At 45.2% G+C, this 18,919-nt stretch overlaps 1 protein-coding gene across 2 annotated transcripts in view; it reads right to left on the bottom strand.

The window, feature by feature from the left end:
- Window positions 1–18,919, bottom strand: part of VPS53 (VPS53 subunit of GARP complex) — a 63,638-nt gene that overhangs the window by 14,070 nt on the left and 30,649 nt on the right. For both annotated transcript variants that reach the window (XM_070735411.1, XM_070735412.1), the window contains exons 13-17: window positions 17,257–17,351; window positions 13,410–13,652; window positions 10,070–10,220; window positions 7,601–7,683; window positions 6,604–6,682 (exon numbers count right to left, since the gene is read on the bottom strand). In XM_070735411.1, coding sequence (XP_070591512.1) covers window positions 6,604–6,682; window positions 7,601–7,683; window positions 10,070–10,220; window positions 13,410–13,652; window positions 17,257–17,351 — 651 coding nt within the window. The remainder of the gene's footprint in view (window positions 1–6,603; window positions 6,683–7,600; window positions 7,684–10,069; window positions 10,221–13,409; window positions 13,653–17,256; window positions 17,352–18,919) is intronic.

Consider the following 18,919-nt stretch of genomic DNA (forward strand, 5'->3'; position numbering starts at 1 on the left):
ATATTGTCAGGAGCGTGTATGCAAATTTTGTGTTTCTTCAGACAGAGAGCGTAGCTACAGCAGTGTTTCAAAATGACGTTGGTAAGTGATGTACGTTACAAGCAGCGTGTCGTCATTGAATTTCTCACTGCGGAGAAAGAAACTGTTGGGAACATTCACAAACGTTTGTATACAGTTGATGGAGAATCTGCAGTCGACAGAAGTACGGTTAGTCGCTGGGCACAGAGAGTGAGGCCATTAAAGACGGAAATGGCTTCGTGACCAGAACAAGGAGTGGTACCAACAGGGCATACACGCCTTTGTGTCTCACTGGAGGAAGGCCATAGAACGGGACGAAGATTACATGGAAAAATAGGGAGTGTAGAAGAAAGATCATTCTTTCTTGTGTGCAAGTTTCATTGTGTTCAATAAATAATTGTTGAAGAAAAAAAATGTGGTGCATTACTTTCTGGGCGACATAAATTTTGGGCTCTATGATGGTCATAAGCCGAGGACTCCCCATACTTCCTAATTTAACATCTGTGCAACAGCAGAAAAAGTTTCCGCATGGTGACTAGGTGCCTGCTTAACATAGAAACATAGAAGATTGACAGCAGAAAAAGACCTCATGGTCCATCCAGTCTGCCCCTTATATTATTTCCTGTATTTTATCTTAGGGTGGATCTATGTTTATCCCAGGCATGTTTAAATTCAGTTACTGTGGAATAGTGGAATAATAGAATATGATGTATTTCTGCGTGAGAATTCAAGTACAGTGATACCTCATCTTACAAACGCCTCGTCATACAAACTTTTCGAGATACAAACCCGGGGTTTAAGATTTTTTTGCCTCTTCTTCCAAACTATTTTCACCTTACAAACCCAAGCCGCCGCCACTGGGATGCCCCGCCTATGGACTTCTGTTGCCAGTGAAGTGCCCATTTTTGCGCTGCTGGGATTCCCCTGAGGCTCCCTTCCATGGGAAACCCCACTCTGGACTTCCTTGTTTTTGCGATGCTGCAGGAGAATCCCAGCAGCACAAAAACGGGTGCTTCGCTGGGAACGGAAGTCCGGAGGTGGCGTTTCTCAGCGAGGGGAGCCTCAGCGAAATCGCAGCATCACAAAAACACGGAAGTCCGGAGGTGGGGTTTCCCATGGAGGGGAGCCTCAGGGGAATCCCAGCAGCACAAAAACGGGCGCTTCGGCTGGCAAAAGGGGTGAGTTTTGGGCTTGCACGCATTAATCACTTTTCCACTGATTCCTATGGGAAACATTGTTTCGTCTTACAAACTTTTCACCTTACAAACCTCGTCCCGGAACCAAATTAAGTTCGTAAGACGAGGTATCGCTGTACTTGATTCCGCTTCGAAATGTACCTGCACTGCTAATCTTACTGACGTGTGAGATAGTCACCCCTGCGTGTTGACAAAATAAACCAGGTGAAAGAGCCGAGGGAAATGGGCTGGGAAAAGTAAATAAAGGCAGATCTTATCTTTAAAACATGTATTCTGCGTGAATCAGGTGTTCACCCCAAATACGTGCAGTTTCGTGCTCAACTCACCGAGCCAGGACAACCAGAGGCAAGGAAAGAACAAAAGTAAAACGGAAAAGAAAAAAAAAAGGCACAGCTAGAAATACATTACCGTATTTAGCTTAATGTTGGGGGAGGAAAATGGGGGGGGGGGGGAATCCGCCCACCAGGTATTCATCTGGAAAGCGTCCTTAAGTCTGGTCAGCTTCAGCACATTACAGTAATACCTCGTCTTACGAACATAATTGGTTCCAGGGGGAGGTTCGTAAGACGAAAAGTTCGTAAGATGAAACATTGTTTCCCATAGGAAACAATGTAAAATCAATTAATCCCTGCAACGAAACCCCCCCCCCCGCAAAAAACCGCCACCCGCCCGGCTGTCGCTTTTTGAAACAGCCGGGGAGCTTCCCAGCGGCCTCCCGAACCCGAACACCAAACCCGAACTTCCGGGTTCGGCCTTTGGGAGGCCGCCGAGAAGCCCCCCGGCTGTTTTAAAAGGTGACAGCCGGGCGGTGGGGCTTCCCAGCGGCCACCCAAACCCGAACATTTGCTGAACCTCCGGGTTCGGCGTTCGGGAGGCCGCTGGGAAGCCCCGCCGCCCGGCTGTCACCTTTAAAAAACAGCTGGGGGGCTTCCCAGCGGCCTCCCGAAGGCCAAACCCGGAAGTTGGGGTTTGGTGTTCGGGTTCAGGAGGACGCTGGGAAGCCCCCCGGCTGTTTCAAAAAGCGACAGCCGGGCGGCGGCGGGTTCGTAAGAAGAAAAAAGTTTGTAAGAAGAAGCAAAAATTTTCTGAACCCCGGGTTCGTATCTCGGGTTGTTCGTAAGACGAGGGGTTCGTATCATGAGGTACCACTGTATTTTATCCCCTGGTTAGGACTGGAAAAAAATATTTCAGAGGGAGTAGCAGTGAAAACAAGCCTTCAGAGACTTGGGGATGGAAAAAATATTCTTTGGAGGGAGTAGCAATGAAAAAAAAATCTGCTAAGACTTAGGGCTGGAAAAATCATCAGGAAAGGAGTCAGGGAGTTCTAGTCCCGCCTTGGGTATGACAGCCAGTTGTGTGACTTTGGACCAATCACTAGGAGTCAGGGAGTTCTAGTCCCGCCTTGGGTATGACAGCCAGTTGTGTGACTTTGGACCAATCACTAGGAGTCAGGGAGTTCTAGTCCCGCCTTGGGTATGACAGCCAGTTGTGTGACTTTGGACCAATCACTAGGAGTCAGGGAGTTCTAGTCCCACCTTGGATATGACAGCCAGTTGAGTGACTTTGGACCAATCACTAGGAGTCAGGGAGTTCTAGTCCCGCCTTGGATATGACAGCCAGTTGTGTGACTTTGGACCAATCACTAGGAGTCAGGGAGTTCTAGTCCCATCTTGGGTATGACAGCCAGTTGTGTGACTTTGGACCAATCACTAGGAGTCAGGGAGTTCTAGTCCCGCCTTGGATATGACAGCCAGTTGAGTGACTTTGGACCAATCAGTAGGAGTCAGGGAGTTCTAGTCCCGCCTTGGATATGACAGCCAGTTGTGTGACTTTGGACCAATCACTAGGAGTCAGGGAGTTCTAGTCCCGCCTTGGATATGACAGCCAGTTGTGTGACTTTGGACCAATCACTAGGAGTCAGGGAGTTCTAGTCCCGTCTTGGGTATGACAGCCAGTTGAGTGACTTTGGACCAATCACTAGGAGTCAGGGAGTTCTAGTCCCGCCTTGGATATGACAGCCAGTTGAGTGACTTTGGACCAATCACTAGGAGTCAGGGAGTTCTAGTCCCGCCTTGGATATGACAGCCAGTTGAGTGACTTTGGACCAATCACTAGGAGTCAGGGAGTTCTAGTCCCGCCTTGGGTATGACAGCCAGTTGTGTGACTTTGGACCAATCACTAGGAGTCAGGGAGTTCTTGTCCCGCCTTGGATATGACAGCCAGTTGTGTGACTTTGGACCAATCACTAGGAGTCAGGGAGTTCTAGTCCCGCCTTGGGTATGACAGCCAGTTGTGTGACTTTGGACCAATCACTAGGAGTCAGGGAGTTCTAGTCCCGCCTTGGATATGACAGCCAGTTGAGTGACTTTGGACCAATCACTAGGAGTCAGTGAGTTCTAGTCCTGCCTTAGGTATGATAGCCAGTTGAGTGACTTTAGGCCAATCACTAGGAGTCAGTGAGTTCTAGTCCCACCTTAGACATGAAGGTCATGTGGGTGATTTGGAACCAATTACCAGGAGAGTCACCACTTTGTCATGAGAGCTAGCTGTTGATTTTGGGTCATCCCTCTCTCTTAGTTCTACCCACCTCACAGGGTTGTCGTTATGGGAAAAATAGGAGGAAGGTGTGTCGGATATATTTGCTGCCTTGAGTCATTTGTAAAATAAAGGTGGGGTACAAAATAACTCAATATTTGCTAGTATTTTATGAATAATCAGATTGGATAGTTTGATGTCAGAGCTGGCAGAAAAATTGCAAAATCTCTCTAATTAAAGAGAACAGTGCGTTGAGATCTGGAAACCCACTTCTAGATTTTGTATTCCAAACTGGGGCGAAAAAAATGAAACTTTGATTTTAGATTTTGAGGACCAGAATAATTTTGTTGTTATAGAAATAGCTTGAAACCTTTAGCAACGTAAAGCCAAAGGTTGAGTTTGTAACTTATTTTTGTATTCTATTGCCCGAAAAAAAGTTGGAAGTCTAAGAAGATATGATATATGATACGATATAATATTCTATGTTATATTATATTACGTTATTATATTTTTATTTATTAGATTTATGTGCTGCCCTTCTCATCAACTGATTTTCCCCCTTTCTGCAGTATTTTCCTTCTTTTTAAAAACTTTCTTCTTTCTATTTTGGCTCCTTATTCGTATTTCTCTATTTTTGCTTCTATTCCTATGATCAACTTGAATAAAATAGTTTTAAAAAAGGAGAAACTAAATACGAAACTAAAGCTTTATAAACCCACCCCCAATTCACTCTCAAAACCTTCCATATTTTTCTCCCTTCCTTTTTTGCAGACAAACCCGTGTTCGCACAAACCCCTTCCATACACAATTATTTTTTTAAAAAAACTTTCAGGCGCAAATAAAATTCCCTCGGGGATGAGTGTCAATCTAGCACAGTGTTTTTCAACCAGTGTGCCGCGGCACACTAGTGTGCCATGAGACATGGTCAGATGTGCCGCGAAGCTCAGAGAGAGAAAGAAAACAAGAGAGAGAGAAAGAAAGCAAGAGAGAGAGAGAAAGAAAGAGAAAAAGAGAGAGAGAGAAAGCAAGAGAGAAAGAAAACAAGAGAGAGAGAAAGAAAGAGAGAGAAAGAGAAAAAGAGAACAAGAGAGAAAGAAAGAGAGAGAGAAAGAGAACAAGAGAGAGAAAGAAAGCAAGAGAGAGAGCAAGAGAGAGAAAGAGAGAGAAAGAAAGAAAAGAGAAAAAGAGAACAAGAGAGAAAGAAAGAGAGAGAGAAAGAGAACAAGAGAAAGAAAGCAAGAGAGAGAGCAAGAGAGAGAAAGAAAGAGAGAGAGAGAGAGAAAGAGAGGGAGGGAAGGTGGGAGAGAGAAAGACACAGAGGGAGGGAGGGAGGGAGAAAGAGAGCACAAAAGAGAGGAAGGAAGGAAGAGAGAAAGAAAGAGGGATGGAGAGAGAGAGAAAAGAGAAGGGAGAGAAAGAGGGAGGGAGAGAGAAATAGAGCGAAAGGGAGGAAGAGAGAGAGAAAAAAATTGTCCAAACTTTTCTTAGCGCCCCCCCCCCCCCTCAATGTGCCCCAGGGTTTTGTAAATGTAAAAAATGTGCCATGGCTCAAAAAAGGTTGAAAACCACTGATCTAGCAAATGTTACACCCTTTCTAAATTGCCTTTTGTGGGTTTAAACTGTGACAATCATCCTATTTTTTTAAAAAAAAGCCTCCTGCAACTCCAAACCCCAATTCTCAAGTTTCACATTTTCTCAGCACCTGTGACTCTCGTCTCACAGGAACACACAAGGGAAGGGTTTGAAACAAGAAAGGAATTGAGTATTTCTCTCCCACCCCTAAATAAGACTGGGGCCCCTTTCTACATGAAAATAATCCCTAAAATAGAGAAGGAATTACAGTAACACCTCGTCTTACGAACCTAATTGGTTCCGGAAGGAGGTTCGTAAGGCGAAAAGTTCGTAACACGAAAAAATGTTTCCCATTGGAAACAATGTAAAAGCGATTGATGCGTGCTAGGGGGGGGAAATCCCAAAATGGTACTCTGCTGGGCGCCGCCGCCCGGCTGTCACCTTTTAAAACAGCCGGGGGGCTTCTCGGCGTTCTCCCGAACCCAAACTTTTCGGGTTCGGGAGGCTGCCGAGAAGCGCCGCCGCCCGCCTGTCACCTTCTTAAACAGCCGTGGGGCTTCTCGTCATTCTCCCGAACCCAAACTTTTCGGGTTCGGGAGGCCACCGAGAAGTGCCGCCGCCCGCCTGTCACCTTCTTAAACAGCAGGGGGGCTTCTTGGCGGTCCCCCGAATCCGAACTCGGAATGTCACCTCCAGGAAGGACGTCTTCGTGACGTCAAAGCTCCACCCATGGAATTCCCTATTGGGATTCCCCACCTCCTTTCCAGCCTTCAGATCGGCCGAAAACGCCGCTGTTGATCGCAAAAACGGCGCTCTGCCGAGCGCTGACGCCCGGCTGTAACCTTCTGAAACAGCCGGGCGCTTCTCAGCGGCCTCCGGAACCCGAACCTGAACCCCAACTTCTGGGTTCGGGTTCGGGAGAACACTGAGAAGCCCTCCGGCTGTTTTAAAAGGTGACAGCCGGGCGGCAGCACCCAGCAGAGCGCCATTTTGCGATCTGCGGTGGGTTCGTAAGGTGAAAAAAGTTTGTAAGAAGAGGCAAAAATTTTCTGAACCCCGGGTTCGTATCTCGAAGTGTTCGTATCACAAGGGGTTTGTATCACGAGGGGTTCGTATCACGAGGTACCACTGTATTTCCAAAATAATAAATATGTTCTAAGGAGCAAGCAGCAGGCAAAAAACAGGGGTGCAGAATTGGTAACATTTCTGCATTCAGCAAGGAGGGGGGTTGGCTATAAAGACCCCCCCCCCAAATCCTTCTGAAATTCTTTAAAGATTTTACTTTGCTCATGGCGGTGAGGGCTGGATCACAAGCGCCGTCCAGATCCTGTACCAGAAGTTGGATGCTGCTGGAAATCACTCTGAAAGAGAAGCACGCAAAAGGCAACGATTTTAGGTTTTAGTACCAGATCAACAATGACCTGGTCAACCAGGCCTTAAAGTACCACAAATTCAGACAATCAAAGACAACAGCCTAATCAGGAAACTATCAAGGAGGAAAACGAAGGAATAAACTCAATTAATTTTTGAATGTTTGAATGGATATGTGTGTGCTTTCAAATGTAACTTTTTAAGTGCAATTTTTAATCTAATGTCAACCGTATTTCGACGTATGCTACCTTTTTTATATGTTGCAAGCCGCCAACCTGCCTTCCATTGAGGACTTGTATACTGTACAAATCAAAAAGAGGGCCATGAAAATATTTACTGACCCCTCACTTCCTGGACATAAACTGTTTCAACTCCTACCATCAAAACATCGCTACAGAGCACTGCACACCAAGACAACTGGACACAAGAACAGTTTTTTCCCGAACGCCATCACTCTGCTAAACAAATAATTCCCTCAACACTGTCAAACTTTTTACTAAGTCTGCACTTCTATTTCTACTAGTTTTTCTCATCATTAGTATCATCCTTTTCCTCCCACTTAGGACTGTAACTTGTTGCTTGCATCCTAAGATTTTTATTAATATTGATTGTTTCTTCATTACTTATTCGACCCCTATGACAATCATTAAGTGTTGTACCACATGATTCTTGACAAATGTATCTTTTTATTTTATGTACTCTGAGAGCATCTGCACCGAAGACAAATTCCTTGTGTGTCCAATTACATTAGGCCAATAAAGAATTCTACTCTATTCTATTCATATAAATCTAATTAATAATAATAATAATAGTTTTTTGTTTTTTATTTATTATTATTATTATTATTATTATTATTATTATTATTATTATTATTATTATTATTATTAATCCTGCCACTGGGGACTTACGTGCTGAAGGTATCCATCTCTCCCATCAGGGTGATTCTTTCAACCAAGCTGTCGTCCACTTTCTCCTTAAGCTTTTCTTCAAGCTGGAGGAACAGAGAAAAAAAATTACGATCGAAACATTTAAATACGTCAAAGGGTTAAATAAGGTTCAGTGTTTTTAATAGGAAAGTGAACAGAAAAACAAGGGGACACAATCTAAAGTTAGTTGGGGGAAAGATCAAAAGCAACATGAGAAAATATTATTTTACTGAAAGAGTAGTACAGTGATCTCTCGGTTAGCGCGGGGGTTACGTTCCAAGACCTCCCGCGCTAACCGATTTCCGCGTTATACTGGATGCGGAAGTAAAACCACCATCTGCGCATGTGCGCCATTTTTTTCATGGCCACACATGCGCAGATGGTGGAGTTTGCGTGTGGGCGGCAGGGAAGACCAAGGGAAGATCCCTTCAGCCGCCCAACAGCTGATCTGCTCCGCAGCGCGGAAGCAGCGAGGAGCCGAAGATGGGGTAAAGGCAAAGGGGAAACCCCATCTTCGGCTCCTCGCTGCTGCCGCGCTGCGGAGCGGATCAGGTGTTGGGCGGCTGAAGGAACCTTCCCTTGGTCTTCCCGCCAGATCACTTGCCGCTTGCCAGTCCACGCCCCCCTGGATGAGCGGCCCCGCATGGCCCCAGCGCCGGACTCCGTTGCCGAACGCCGAAACCGGAAGGGGCGAGGTGGGGGAGAACGGGAGGCTCAGCATTCCGTCAGTCGCAGCGCTGGCTGTTAACTTTTCTTTTTAGCACTGGGGAGGCAAGTCAGCTCCTGCCCAGTTTTAAAAAGAAAAGTTGACAGCCAGCGATTGTTCCGCTGCCGCCAGCATGGCCTGGCTGGCAGCGGAAGATGTAACGGAGCCCACGGGGGATTCGCCTTCCTCCCACCCGCAGCCGAGACTGATCGTGGGCTCCTTCGCAACCTCGGAGAGCTTCCAGGGCATGAAAGCTCACGAAAACCAGGAAGCTCTCCGAGGTTGCGAAGGAGCCCACGATCAGTCGGCTGCCGGCGGGAGGAAAGCGAATGCCACGGGGCTGGGCTCGGCTCCCCCCTCGGCTCCCCCCCTTACCAGCCCCGCCGCGGAAGGCTCCATTCTGTTCCCTGCCGGCCCGATTGAGCGGCCGGCGGTCTCCATTCAGGGAACAGACGTCCACCCCCTCCTCGGAGTCCCCGGCACCCAGCGTCCCCACGCCGCCTCCACCTCCCGGTAATGCGCCCGACCTCTGCCTCTCTCTTTCTCTCTCATATACCACGCCGGCAACAGGGAGAGAAAGAGAGAGAGAACTAGCGTGGACTTATTTTTTATTTTTTAATATTTTATTTTTTTAATTAATATTTTTTGAAAAACCGCGTTGCAGCGTTTCACGCTAATCGAGAACGCGCAAATCGAGGGATCACTGTAGATCCTTGGAACAAACTTCCAGCAGACGTGGTTGGTAAATCCACAGTCACTGAATTGAAACATGCCTGGGATAAATATAGCTCCATCCTAAGATAAAATACAAACAATAGTATAACGGCAGACTAGATTGACCATTCTGCCGTCAGTCTTCTATGTTTCCAGAATGCCAGTCCCTAAACACTGATGATGTTACATAGTTGGGTGGTGAAACATCTATAAGAAAATAGCCAAGCTCACAGAGCCTCGAGGACCTCACAGTTTCTCATCCTCTTCTACTCCACAAAGCCCACTCCTTTTTAATACTGATGATGTTACTTAGTTGGGTCATGAAACGTCTGTGCCTTCTGCCGCACGAATCCCAGCGACCGGTTAGGTCTCACAGAGTTGGCCTTCTCCGGGTCCCGTCGCCTAAACAATGTCATCTGGCGGGACCCAGGGGAAGAGCCTTCTCTGTGGTGGCTCTGACCCTCTGGAACCAGCTCCCCCCAGAGATTAGGATTGCCCCTACCCTCCTTGCCTTTCGTAAACTCCTTAAAACCCACCTCTGCCGTCAGGCATGGGGGAATTGAAACATCTCCCCCTTGCCCATGTTGTTTTGGTGTATGATTGATTGTGTGCTTGTTTTTTATATATATTGGGGTTGTTTTTATGAATTTTTTAACCTAAAACTGTAATTAGATTGGTAAATATTAGATTTGTCACTGTGTACTGTTTTTGCCATTGTTGTGAGCCGCCCCGAGTCTGCGGAGAGGGGCGGCATATAGAAACATAGAAGTCTGACGGCAGAAAAATCCAATAAATCTAATCTAATCTAATCTGTGAGAAAACAGCGCACCTCGCTGAACCACAAGGTCAGTTAAATGAATCTGTTCATGTGGTTACAGCAGCTGGAACTGACTTTGCACAAAAGTGGAAAGCAGCCAAACTTCCTTCTGAAGGAGACGTAATAAAGAAAATATTTTTCCTGCCAAAAGTCAGAATTGGCGTCTTTCAAAGCCTCGGGGATCTGTCTCAGAGGACGGCTGAGGTGTCCTTACCTGCTGGGTGGTCGCCAAACAATATTCGGCCGTGCTCAGGATGCTACAGATCAGACAAAGCTCCTCTAAGGTGAATTTGGCCACTTCCGAACCGTCCTTCTCTTTTAGCAAGCTGGTGATAGTTAGGCCGCCGCCGCTGGTGTTCGTGGTCCTGTTGCGGCCGCAAATGAGAATAATAATTTATCCAACGTCCAGGTCGCTAGTCAACCCTGAAGCTGACCTGACCGCAGTGATGTGTACCTACAGGTACGGTCAGGTATGCAGAACCGGTAAAAAAAAAAAGTTTTTTCCCCTCTATAACTGTCTGGTTTGGTGCTGCAACCCAACAAGACCGACCCAGACTTCAGAGGAGAATCAGAACTGCAGAAAAAGCAATTGCTGCCAACCTGCCTTCCATTGAGGACCTGTATACTGCACGAGTCAAAAAGAGGGTGGGGAAAATATTTACTGACCCCTCACATCCTGGACACAAATTGTTTCAACTCCTACCCTCAAGACGTCGCTACAGAGTACTGCACACCAAGACAACTAGACACAAGAACAGTTTTTTCCCGAACGCCATCACTCTACTAAACAAATAATTCCCTCAACACTGTCAGACTTTCTACTAAATCTGCACTTCTATTCTACTAGTTTTTCTCATCATTCCTATCACCCATTTCCTCCCATGTTGACTGTATGACTGTAACTTGTTGCTTATATCCTAAGATTTTTTATTAATATTGCTTCTTCATTGCTTATTTGACCCCTATGACAATCATTAAGTGTCGTACCACATGATTCTTGACAAATGTATATTTTATTTTATGTACGCTGAGAGCATCTGCACCAAGACAAATTCTTTGTGTGTCCTTGGCCAATAAACACTTGGCCAATAAAAATTCTATTCTATTCTATTCTATTCTTCTGGGCTCTGGGTGTGTTTTTCCTATCGCAGTAAGTGGGGTTGAATGTGTATAATTTTAGAAGAGTTGTGCATGTGTGTACAAACACAGTTTATATAGCAGATAATGTATATTTGCCCCGGCCCTCTGGAATCAACTCCCTCGACACAATTGAACCACAAAATTTATGTTGCGAAGGGAGAAATTTTTGAAGGGAATTTTGCCCTATTTTATGTCCTTTCTTTCCATGGTCGTTAAGCCAGTGTTTCCCAACCTTGGCAACCGTTCCTCCTGCCACACGAATCCCAGCGGCCGATTAGGTCCCACAGAGTTGGCCTTCTCCGGATCCCGTCGACCAAACAATGTCGGCTGGCGGGACCCAGGGGAAGAGCCTTCTCTGTGGTGGCCCCGGCCCTCTGGAATCAACTCCCTCCAGAGATTCGAATATCCCCCACCCTCCTCGCCTTCCGTAAAATGCTAAAGACCCACTTTTGATGCCAGGCGTGGGGATAATTATCATCTTTCCCCCTTTTTATTATATTTTTGGTCTTACTGCATGATAGATTAGGTTGAATGTGTGTGACTGCATAGCTAGGGGTTTTATTATGTTATTAATGTCTCTTTAAATGGATTTAATTTTTTATTGTTAGATTTGTAATGTATTGTATTACTGCTATGCTGTGAGCTGCCCCGAGTCTGCTGAGAAGGGCGGCATACAAATCTAATAAACTGTAACTATAAACTATAATTATAACTTGAAGATATTTGGATTTCAACTCCCAGAATTCCCCAACCAGCAGGTTCTATCATATCTCAAGACCTAAAATGGTCACCTAACATCAAAAACATCATCAAAAAAGCACAACAAAGAATGTTCTTTCTGCGCCAGCTCAGGAAGCTCAAACTGCCCAAGGAGCTGCTGATCCAGTTCTACAGAGGAATCATTGAGTCTGTCATCTGCACCTCTATAACTGCCTGGTTCGGTTCTGCAACCCAACAAGACCGACAGAGACTTCAGAGGAGAATCAGAACTGCAGAAAAAGCAATTGCTGCCAACCTGCCTTCCATTGAGGACCTGTATACTGCACGAGTCAAAAAGAGGGTGGGGAAAATATTTACTGACCCCTCACATCCTGGACACAAATTGTTTCAACTCCTACCCTCAAAACGTCGCTACAGAGCACTGCACACCAAGACAACTAGACACAAGGACAGTTTTTTCCCGAACGCCATCACTCTACTAAACAAATAATTCCCTCAACACTGTCAGACTTTCTACTAAATCTGCACTTCTATTCTACTAGTTTTTCTCATCATTCCTTTCACCCATTTCCTCCCATGTTGACTGTATGACTGTAACTTGTTGCTTCTATCCTAAGATTTTTATTAATATTGCTTCTTCATTGCTTATTTGACCCCTATGACAATCATTAAGTGTTGCACCACATGATTCTTGACAAATGTATATTTTATTTTATGTACGCTGAGAGCATATGCACCAAGACAAATTCCTTGTGTGTCCAATCACACTTGTCCAATAAAAATTCTATTCTATTCTATCTTCAAGTTGCCAAGGTTGGGAAACACTGTGTTAAGCGAATCCCTGCAGTTGTTACATTAGGAATGTGGCTGTTAAGTGAATCTGACTTCTCCACTCACTTTGCTTGTGAGAAGGTCGTAAAAAGGGGATTGTGCAACACCCCAGGAAAACTGCAACCATCATAAATTATGAGTCAGTTTGCCAAGCATCTGTATATCAATCACGTGACCCTGGGGATACTACAACGGTCTTATAAGTATGAAAAATTGGTGTCTTAAGTTGCCCTTTTCAGTGCTGGAAAAGGCGGGGAGAAGCCTCCGTGGGGCCTCTCTAGGAATCTCCTGGGAGGAAACAGGGTCACTAAATGAACTGTTGTTAAGTCTAGGGCTACAGTGGTAGCTCTACTTACGAACTTAATTCGTTCCGCGAGCAGGTTGTTAAGTAGAAATGTTTGTAAGAAGAAGCAATTTTTCCCACAGGAATCAATGTAAAAGCAAATAATGCGTGCAATTGGGGAAACCACAGGGAGGGTGGAGGCCCTGTTTCCTCCAATGAGATTCCTAGAGAGGCCCCACTGAGGCTTCTCCCTGCCTCTTCGGGCCCTGTTTCCTCCCAGGAGATTCCTAGAAAAGCCCCATGGATGCTTCTCCCCGCCTTTTCCAGCCCTCCTTCCTCCCAGGAGATTCCTAGAGAGGCCCCACGGAGGCTTCTCCCCGCCTTTTCCAGCCCTGTTTCCTCCCAGGAGATTCCTAGAGAGGCCCCATGGAGGCTTCACCCTGCCTTTTCCGGTTACAGTTTCGGAGGCTCAGATTTGTAAGTGGAAAATGGTTCTTGAGAAGAGGCAAAAAAAAAATCCGTAAGTAGAGACGTTCTTAGGTAGAGGTACCACTGTACTTGTATTCAATTCAAAACTCACTTGGGTAAATTCCCGGAGAGGATCTTCAAGGCGTATTCCCGCAGGTATTTCTGGAATATGGTAGTTAGGGCAATCATGGGCTCCCCGGTGCTTAGTTGCGAGCACTGGACCATGCACTTCTTGTAATAGACAAAGAGGTCGGCGCAACTGGGCAGAACGGCCCCGCCCTCATCCACGTTCGGCTTGGGGGGTCCCTGGGCTTTGAAGTCCCCCATGAAGCGGTCAATCAGCTCTCCAAGATTTCTGGGGAGGGAATGGGGATTTAGAATTTATTTATTTATTTATTGGATTTGTATGCCGCCCCTCTCCGAAGACTCGGGGCGGCTAACAACAGTATAAAAAGACAATGTAAACAAATCTAATATTAAAAATAATCTTAAAAACCCCAATTTAAAGAACCAATCATACAAAGAAGCATACCATGTATAAATTCTATAAGCCTAGAGGGAAGGGAAATTTCAATTCCCCCATGCCTGACGACAGAGGTGGGTTTTAAGGAGCTTGCGAAAGGCAAGGAGGATGGGGGCAACTCTGATATCTGGGGGGAGCTGGTTCCAGAGGGCCGGGGCCGCCACAGAGAAGGCTCTTCTCCTGGATCCCGCCAAACGACATTGTTTAGTCGACGGGACCCAGAGAAGGCCGACTCTGTGGGACCTAACCGGTCGCTGGGATTCATGTGGCAGAAGGCAGTCCCGGAGATATTCTGGTCCGATGCCATGAAGGGCTTTATAGGTCATAACCAGCATTTTGAATTGTGACCGGAAATTGATCGGCAACCAATGCAGACTGCGGAGTGTTGGTGTAATATGGGCATACCTAGGGAAGCCCATGATTGCTCTCGCAGCTGCATTCTGCACGATCTGAAGTTTCCAAACACTTTTCAAAGGTAGCCCCATGTAGAATAGAACAGAACAAAATAGAATAATAGAGTTGGAAGGGACCTTGGGGGCTTTCAAGTCCAGTGTTTCCCAACCTTGGCAACTTTAAGATATTTGGACTTTGTTGTGGTTGGCTCTGGCCCAGCTCCTGCCCCAGGGAATGTGGAGGCGGAGGCAGGGGAAACGTCAACATGTCCTAGACCTGTTTTGTTGCCGGCAGAGTCAGGGAGTGCAGTTTCCTTGGACGAAGAAGAAGGTGGGGGTGACTTGGAAGAGGGGGGCTTGGCACTCAGCCCAGGAAGCCAATCTCCATTATCTTCGGTCGATTCGGATGAGGAAGTGTTAGACCCATGCAGGCAGACTTATGCATCGAAGAGACCAATTGAGGAAATATTACAGGAGATAAGAGAGGCCACCTGTGTTTGGGTGGGGCTCCAGTATTTAGAGCTGCTGATATAAATAGCAGCGTGTTAGTTTGGCCGTTGTGGAAGATTATCTGATCGTTGTTCTTCAGGATCGTGCCTTGCTGTGTCTGAACTTTGTTTGTGGATTTTTCACGCTTTTGACACCAAAGCAGAGTAAAGTTTGTGTGTGTTTCACTTCGTGGGAAGAAGGAGGGCTGTGACATTTCTTCACAGCTACTAGCTAAGTACTGAAGGACTGATTAAGGGACTTGTACAGCCCACAAGGTTGTTTTGGGGAAGAGTGCTCTTTGCAATACAAAAAGGGTGCTTTGTTTCTTTTGAATTTTGTGATAAAGGACATTGTTTTGAATTTTCAAACCTGTGTGTGTCTGAAATTTGTACCCGTGAATTTTCGGGAGGCTTCTACCAGAGAGCCCGGCAGAACAGACTTCAACTCCCAGAATTCCCCACCCAGCGAATGCTGGCTGGGGAATTCTGGGAGTTGAAGTCCAGATATCTCCAAGTGGCCAAGGTTGGGAAACACTGTTCTAGTCCAACCATTGGGCACTATCTAACAAAATGAAATTCAATGGTGAAAAAAGTAAGGTCCTACATTTAGGCAACAAAAACAAAATGCACAGGTAGAGTATATGTGGTAACTGTGAGAGGGACCTTGGAGTCCTAGTGGACAACCACTTAAATAGGAGCCAGCCGTGTGCAGCAGCTGCCAAAAAAGCCAACACAGTTCTAGGCTGCATCAACAGAGGGAGAGAATCAAGATCACGTGAAGGGTTAATAGCACTTTATGAGGCCTTGGTAAGGCCACACTGGGAATACGGCATTCAGTTTTGGTCGTCAGGAAGTAAAAAAGGATTTTGACATTCTATCTATCTATCTATCTATCTATCTATCTATCTATCTATCTATCTATCTATCCATCCATCCATCCATCTATCTATCTATCCATCTATCATCTGCAGTATCTATCTATCCATCTATCTATCATCTACAGTATCTATCTATCCATCCATCTATCTATCTATCTATCTATCTATCCATCCATCCATCTATCTATCATCTACAGTATCTACAGTATCTATCTATGTATCATCTACAGTATCTATCTATGTATCTATGTATCTATCATCTATCTATCTATCTATCTATCTATCTATCTATCTATCTATCTGTATCTATCTATCTATCTATCTATCTGTATCTATCTATCTATCTATCTATCTATCTGTATCTATCTATCTATCTATCTGTATCTATCTATCTATCTATCTATCTATCTATCTATCTATCTATCTATCTATCTGTATCTATCTATCTATCTATCTATCTATCTATCTATCTATCTAACTGTATCTATCTATCTATCTATCTAACTGTATCTATCTATCTATCTATCTATCTATCTATCTATCTATCTATCTATCTATCTATCTATCTATCTAGTTAGTCCAATACACAATACATATTGAAGAGGATAGACATGAAGTATTATATATAAAGAAAAGATATAAAAGTAGAGGAGAGGATATATGAAAGGAAGAAAAGATATATGATATATGAGATAAGGAGAGACAATTGGACAGGGGACGAAAGGCAGGCTAGTGCACTTATGTACGCCCCTTACTGACCTCTTAGGAACCTGGAGAGGTCAATCGTGAAGAGTCTAAGGGAGAAATGTTGGGGGTTAGGGGTTGACACTACTGAGTCCGGTAATGAGTTCCACGCTTCGACAACTCGGTTGCTAAAGTCATATTTTTTACAGTCAAGCTTGGAACGATTAATATTAAGTTTGAATCTGTTGCGTGCTCTTGTGTTGTTGCGGTTGAAGCTGAAGTAGTCATTGACAGGCAGGACGTTGCAGCATATGATTTTGTGGGCAATACTTAGATCGTGTTTTAGGCGTCGTAGTTCTAAGCTTTCTAGACCTAGGATTGATAGTCTGCTTTCATAGGGCATTCTGTTTCGAGTGGAGGAGTGAAGGGCTCTTCTAGAAAGAGTGCAGAGAGGAGCAACGAGGATTATTAGGGGACTGGAGGCATATAGGGAACGGTTGCAGGAACTGAGTATGTCTAGTTTAATGAAAAGAAGGACCAGGGAGGACTTGATAGCAGTCTTCCGATATCTCAGGGGCTGCCACAAAGAAGAGTTAGGGGTCAAACTATTCTCCAAAGCACCAGAGGGCAGGACAAGAAGCAATGGGTGGAAACTAAACAAGCAGAGAAGCAACTTAGATCTAAGGAGAAATTTCCTGACAATGAGAACAATTAATCCGTGGAACAGCCTGCCTCCAGAAATTATGAATGCTCCAACACTGGAAGTTTTTAAGAAGATATTGGATATCCATTTGTCTGAAGTAGTGTAGGGTTTTCTGCCTAAGAAGGGGGTTGGACTAGAAGACCTCCAAGGTCCCTTCCAACTCTGTTATTAAGTAATTTGTTACTACTTCTTGGTATCCAGTTCTACGTTTATTTTTTTAATGCTTTCTTATCCCGCTCTCTGTGTTCCCCCCTTCGCCTGCCCCCCCCCATGCAAATAACTGTCACTCACCTGTCCTGAGATTCAATGTAGACATACAGATGAGGCTCAAAGCACTTAGAAACAATTCCATGGAACGGATTATTTGGAATTTTTGGCTTTTGTGGCTAAAGGAAATAAAAGATACAGAGACCATAATTCAATTCAATTCAATTTATTAGATTTGTATACCACCCCTCTCCGAAGACTCGGGGTGGCTCACAACAATGATAAAAACAATATTATAATGGCACAAATCTAATATTAAAAATCTAAAAACCCTATCATAATTTAAAAAACCAAACAGCACATACATACCAAACATAAATTATAAGGAGCCTGGGGGAAAGATGTCTCAAATCCCCCATGCCTGGCGGTATAGGTGGGTCTTAAGTAGTTTACGGAAGACAAGGAGGGTGGGAGCAGTTCTAATCTCCGGGGGGAGTTGATTCCAGAGGGCCGGGGCCGCCACAGAGAAGGCTCTTCCCTTGGGGCCCGCCAGACGACATTGTTTAGTCGATGGGACCCGGAGAAGGCCAACTCTGTGGGACCTTATCGGTTGCTGAGATTCGTGCGGTAGCAGGTGGTTCCGGAGGTACTCTGGTCCAATGCCATGAAGGGCTTTAAAGGTCATGACCAACACTTTGAATTGTGACCGGAAACTGATCGGCAGCCAATGCAGGCCACGGAGTGTTGTAGATACGTGGGCGAATCTGGGAAGCCCCACGATGGCACAGCGTTTCAAGGGGAAAAAATGCCATAGGTAATCCTTGACTTACAACAACTCATTTAGTGACAATTCGAAGTTATTACAAAAATGACTTATGACCACTGCAGCATCCCCATGGTCACGGGCTCAAAATTCAAATGTTTGACATAACTGGTTCCTATTTATGACGGTCACAGTGTCCTAGGTGCCTGTGATCTCCTTTTGTGACCTTCTGACCAGCAAAGTCAATGAGGAAGCTAGATTCACTTACCAACTGCGGTGAGAAAGGTTGTAAAATGGGGCAAAACTCACTTAGCAAATTTCTCACTTACCAATATAAATTCTGTGGTCATAGATCAAGGCCTATTTTTATCTTGCTTTTTATTTTATCAGCTCCCTGGGCTAATAATTTATATGAGCTCCCTGGAGAAGAATTAAATAGTATATTTTGGATGTTCAGTAACAGTAAATAGGTAGGGAAATTGTATCTGCACTGCACTGGTTGCCGATTAGTTTCCAGACACAATTCAAAGTGTTGGTAATGACCTATAAAGCCCTACATGGCATCGGACCAGAATACCTCCGGGACCGCCTTCTGCCGCACGAATCCCAGCGGCCGATAAGGTCCCACAGAGTGGGTCTTCTCCCGGTCCCGTCGACTAAACAATGTCATCTGGCGGGACCCAAGGGAAGAGCCTTCTCTGTGGCAGCCCCGTCCCTCTGGAATCAACTCCCTCCGGAGATTTGAACTACCCCCACCCTCCTCGCCTTCTACAAGATTCTAAAGACCAACCTATGTCACCAGGCACGGGGTAATTGATGTATTCCCTTGTTGACTAGTAAGATTTATGTGTAGTAGTATTGACTGTTTTTAAATGATGGTGGGTTTTTAGCTTTAGTTTTTAATTATTTGATTTGTACTACATTGTTTATTGTTGTGTGAGCTGCCCGAGTCTTCGGAGAAGGGCAGCATACAAATCTAATTAA

The sequence above is a fragment of the Erythrolamprus reginae genome, chromosome 1 (genome assembly GCF_031021105.1).
Source record: "Erythrolamprus reginae isolate rEryReg1 chromosome 1, rEryReg1.hap1, whole genome shotgun sequence".
NCBI lineage: Eukaryota > Metazoa > Chordata > Lepidosauria > Squamata > Dipsadidae > Erythrolamprus > Erythrolamprus reginae.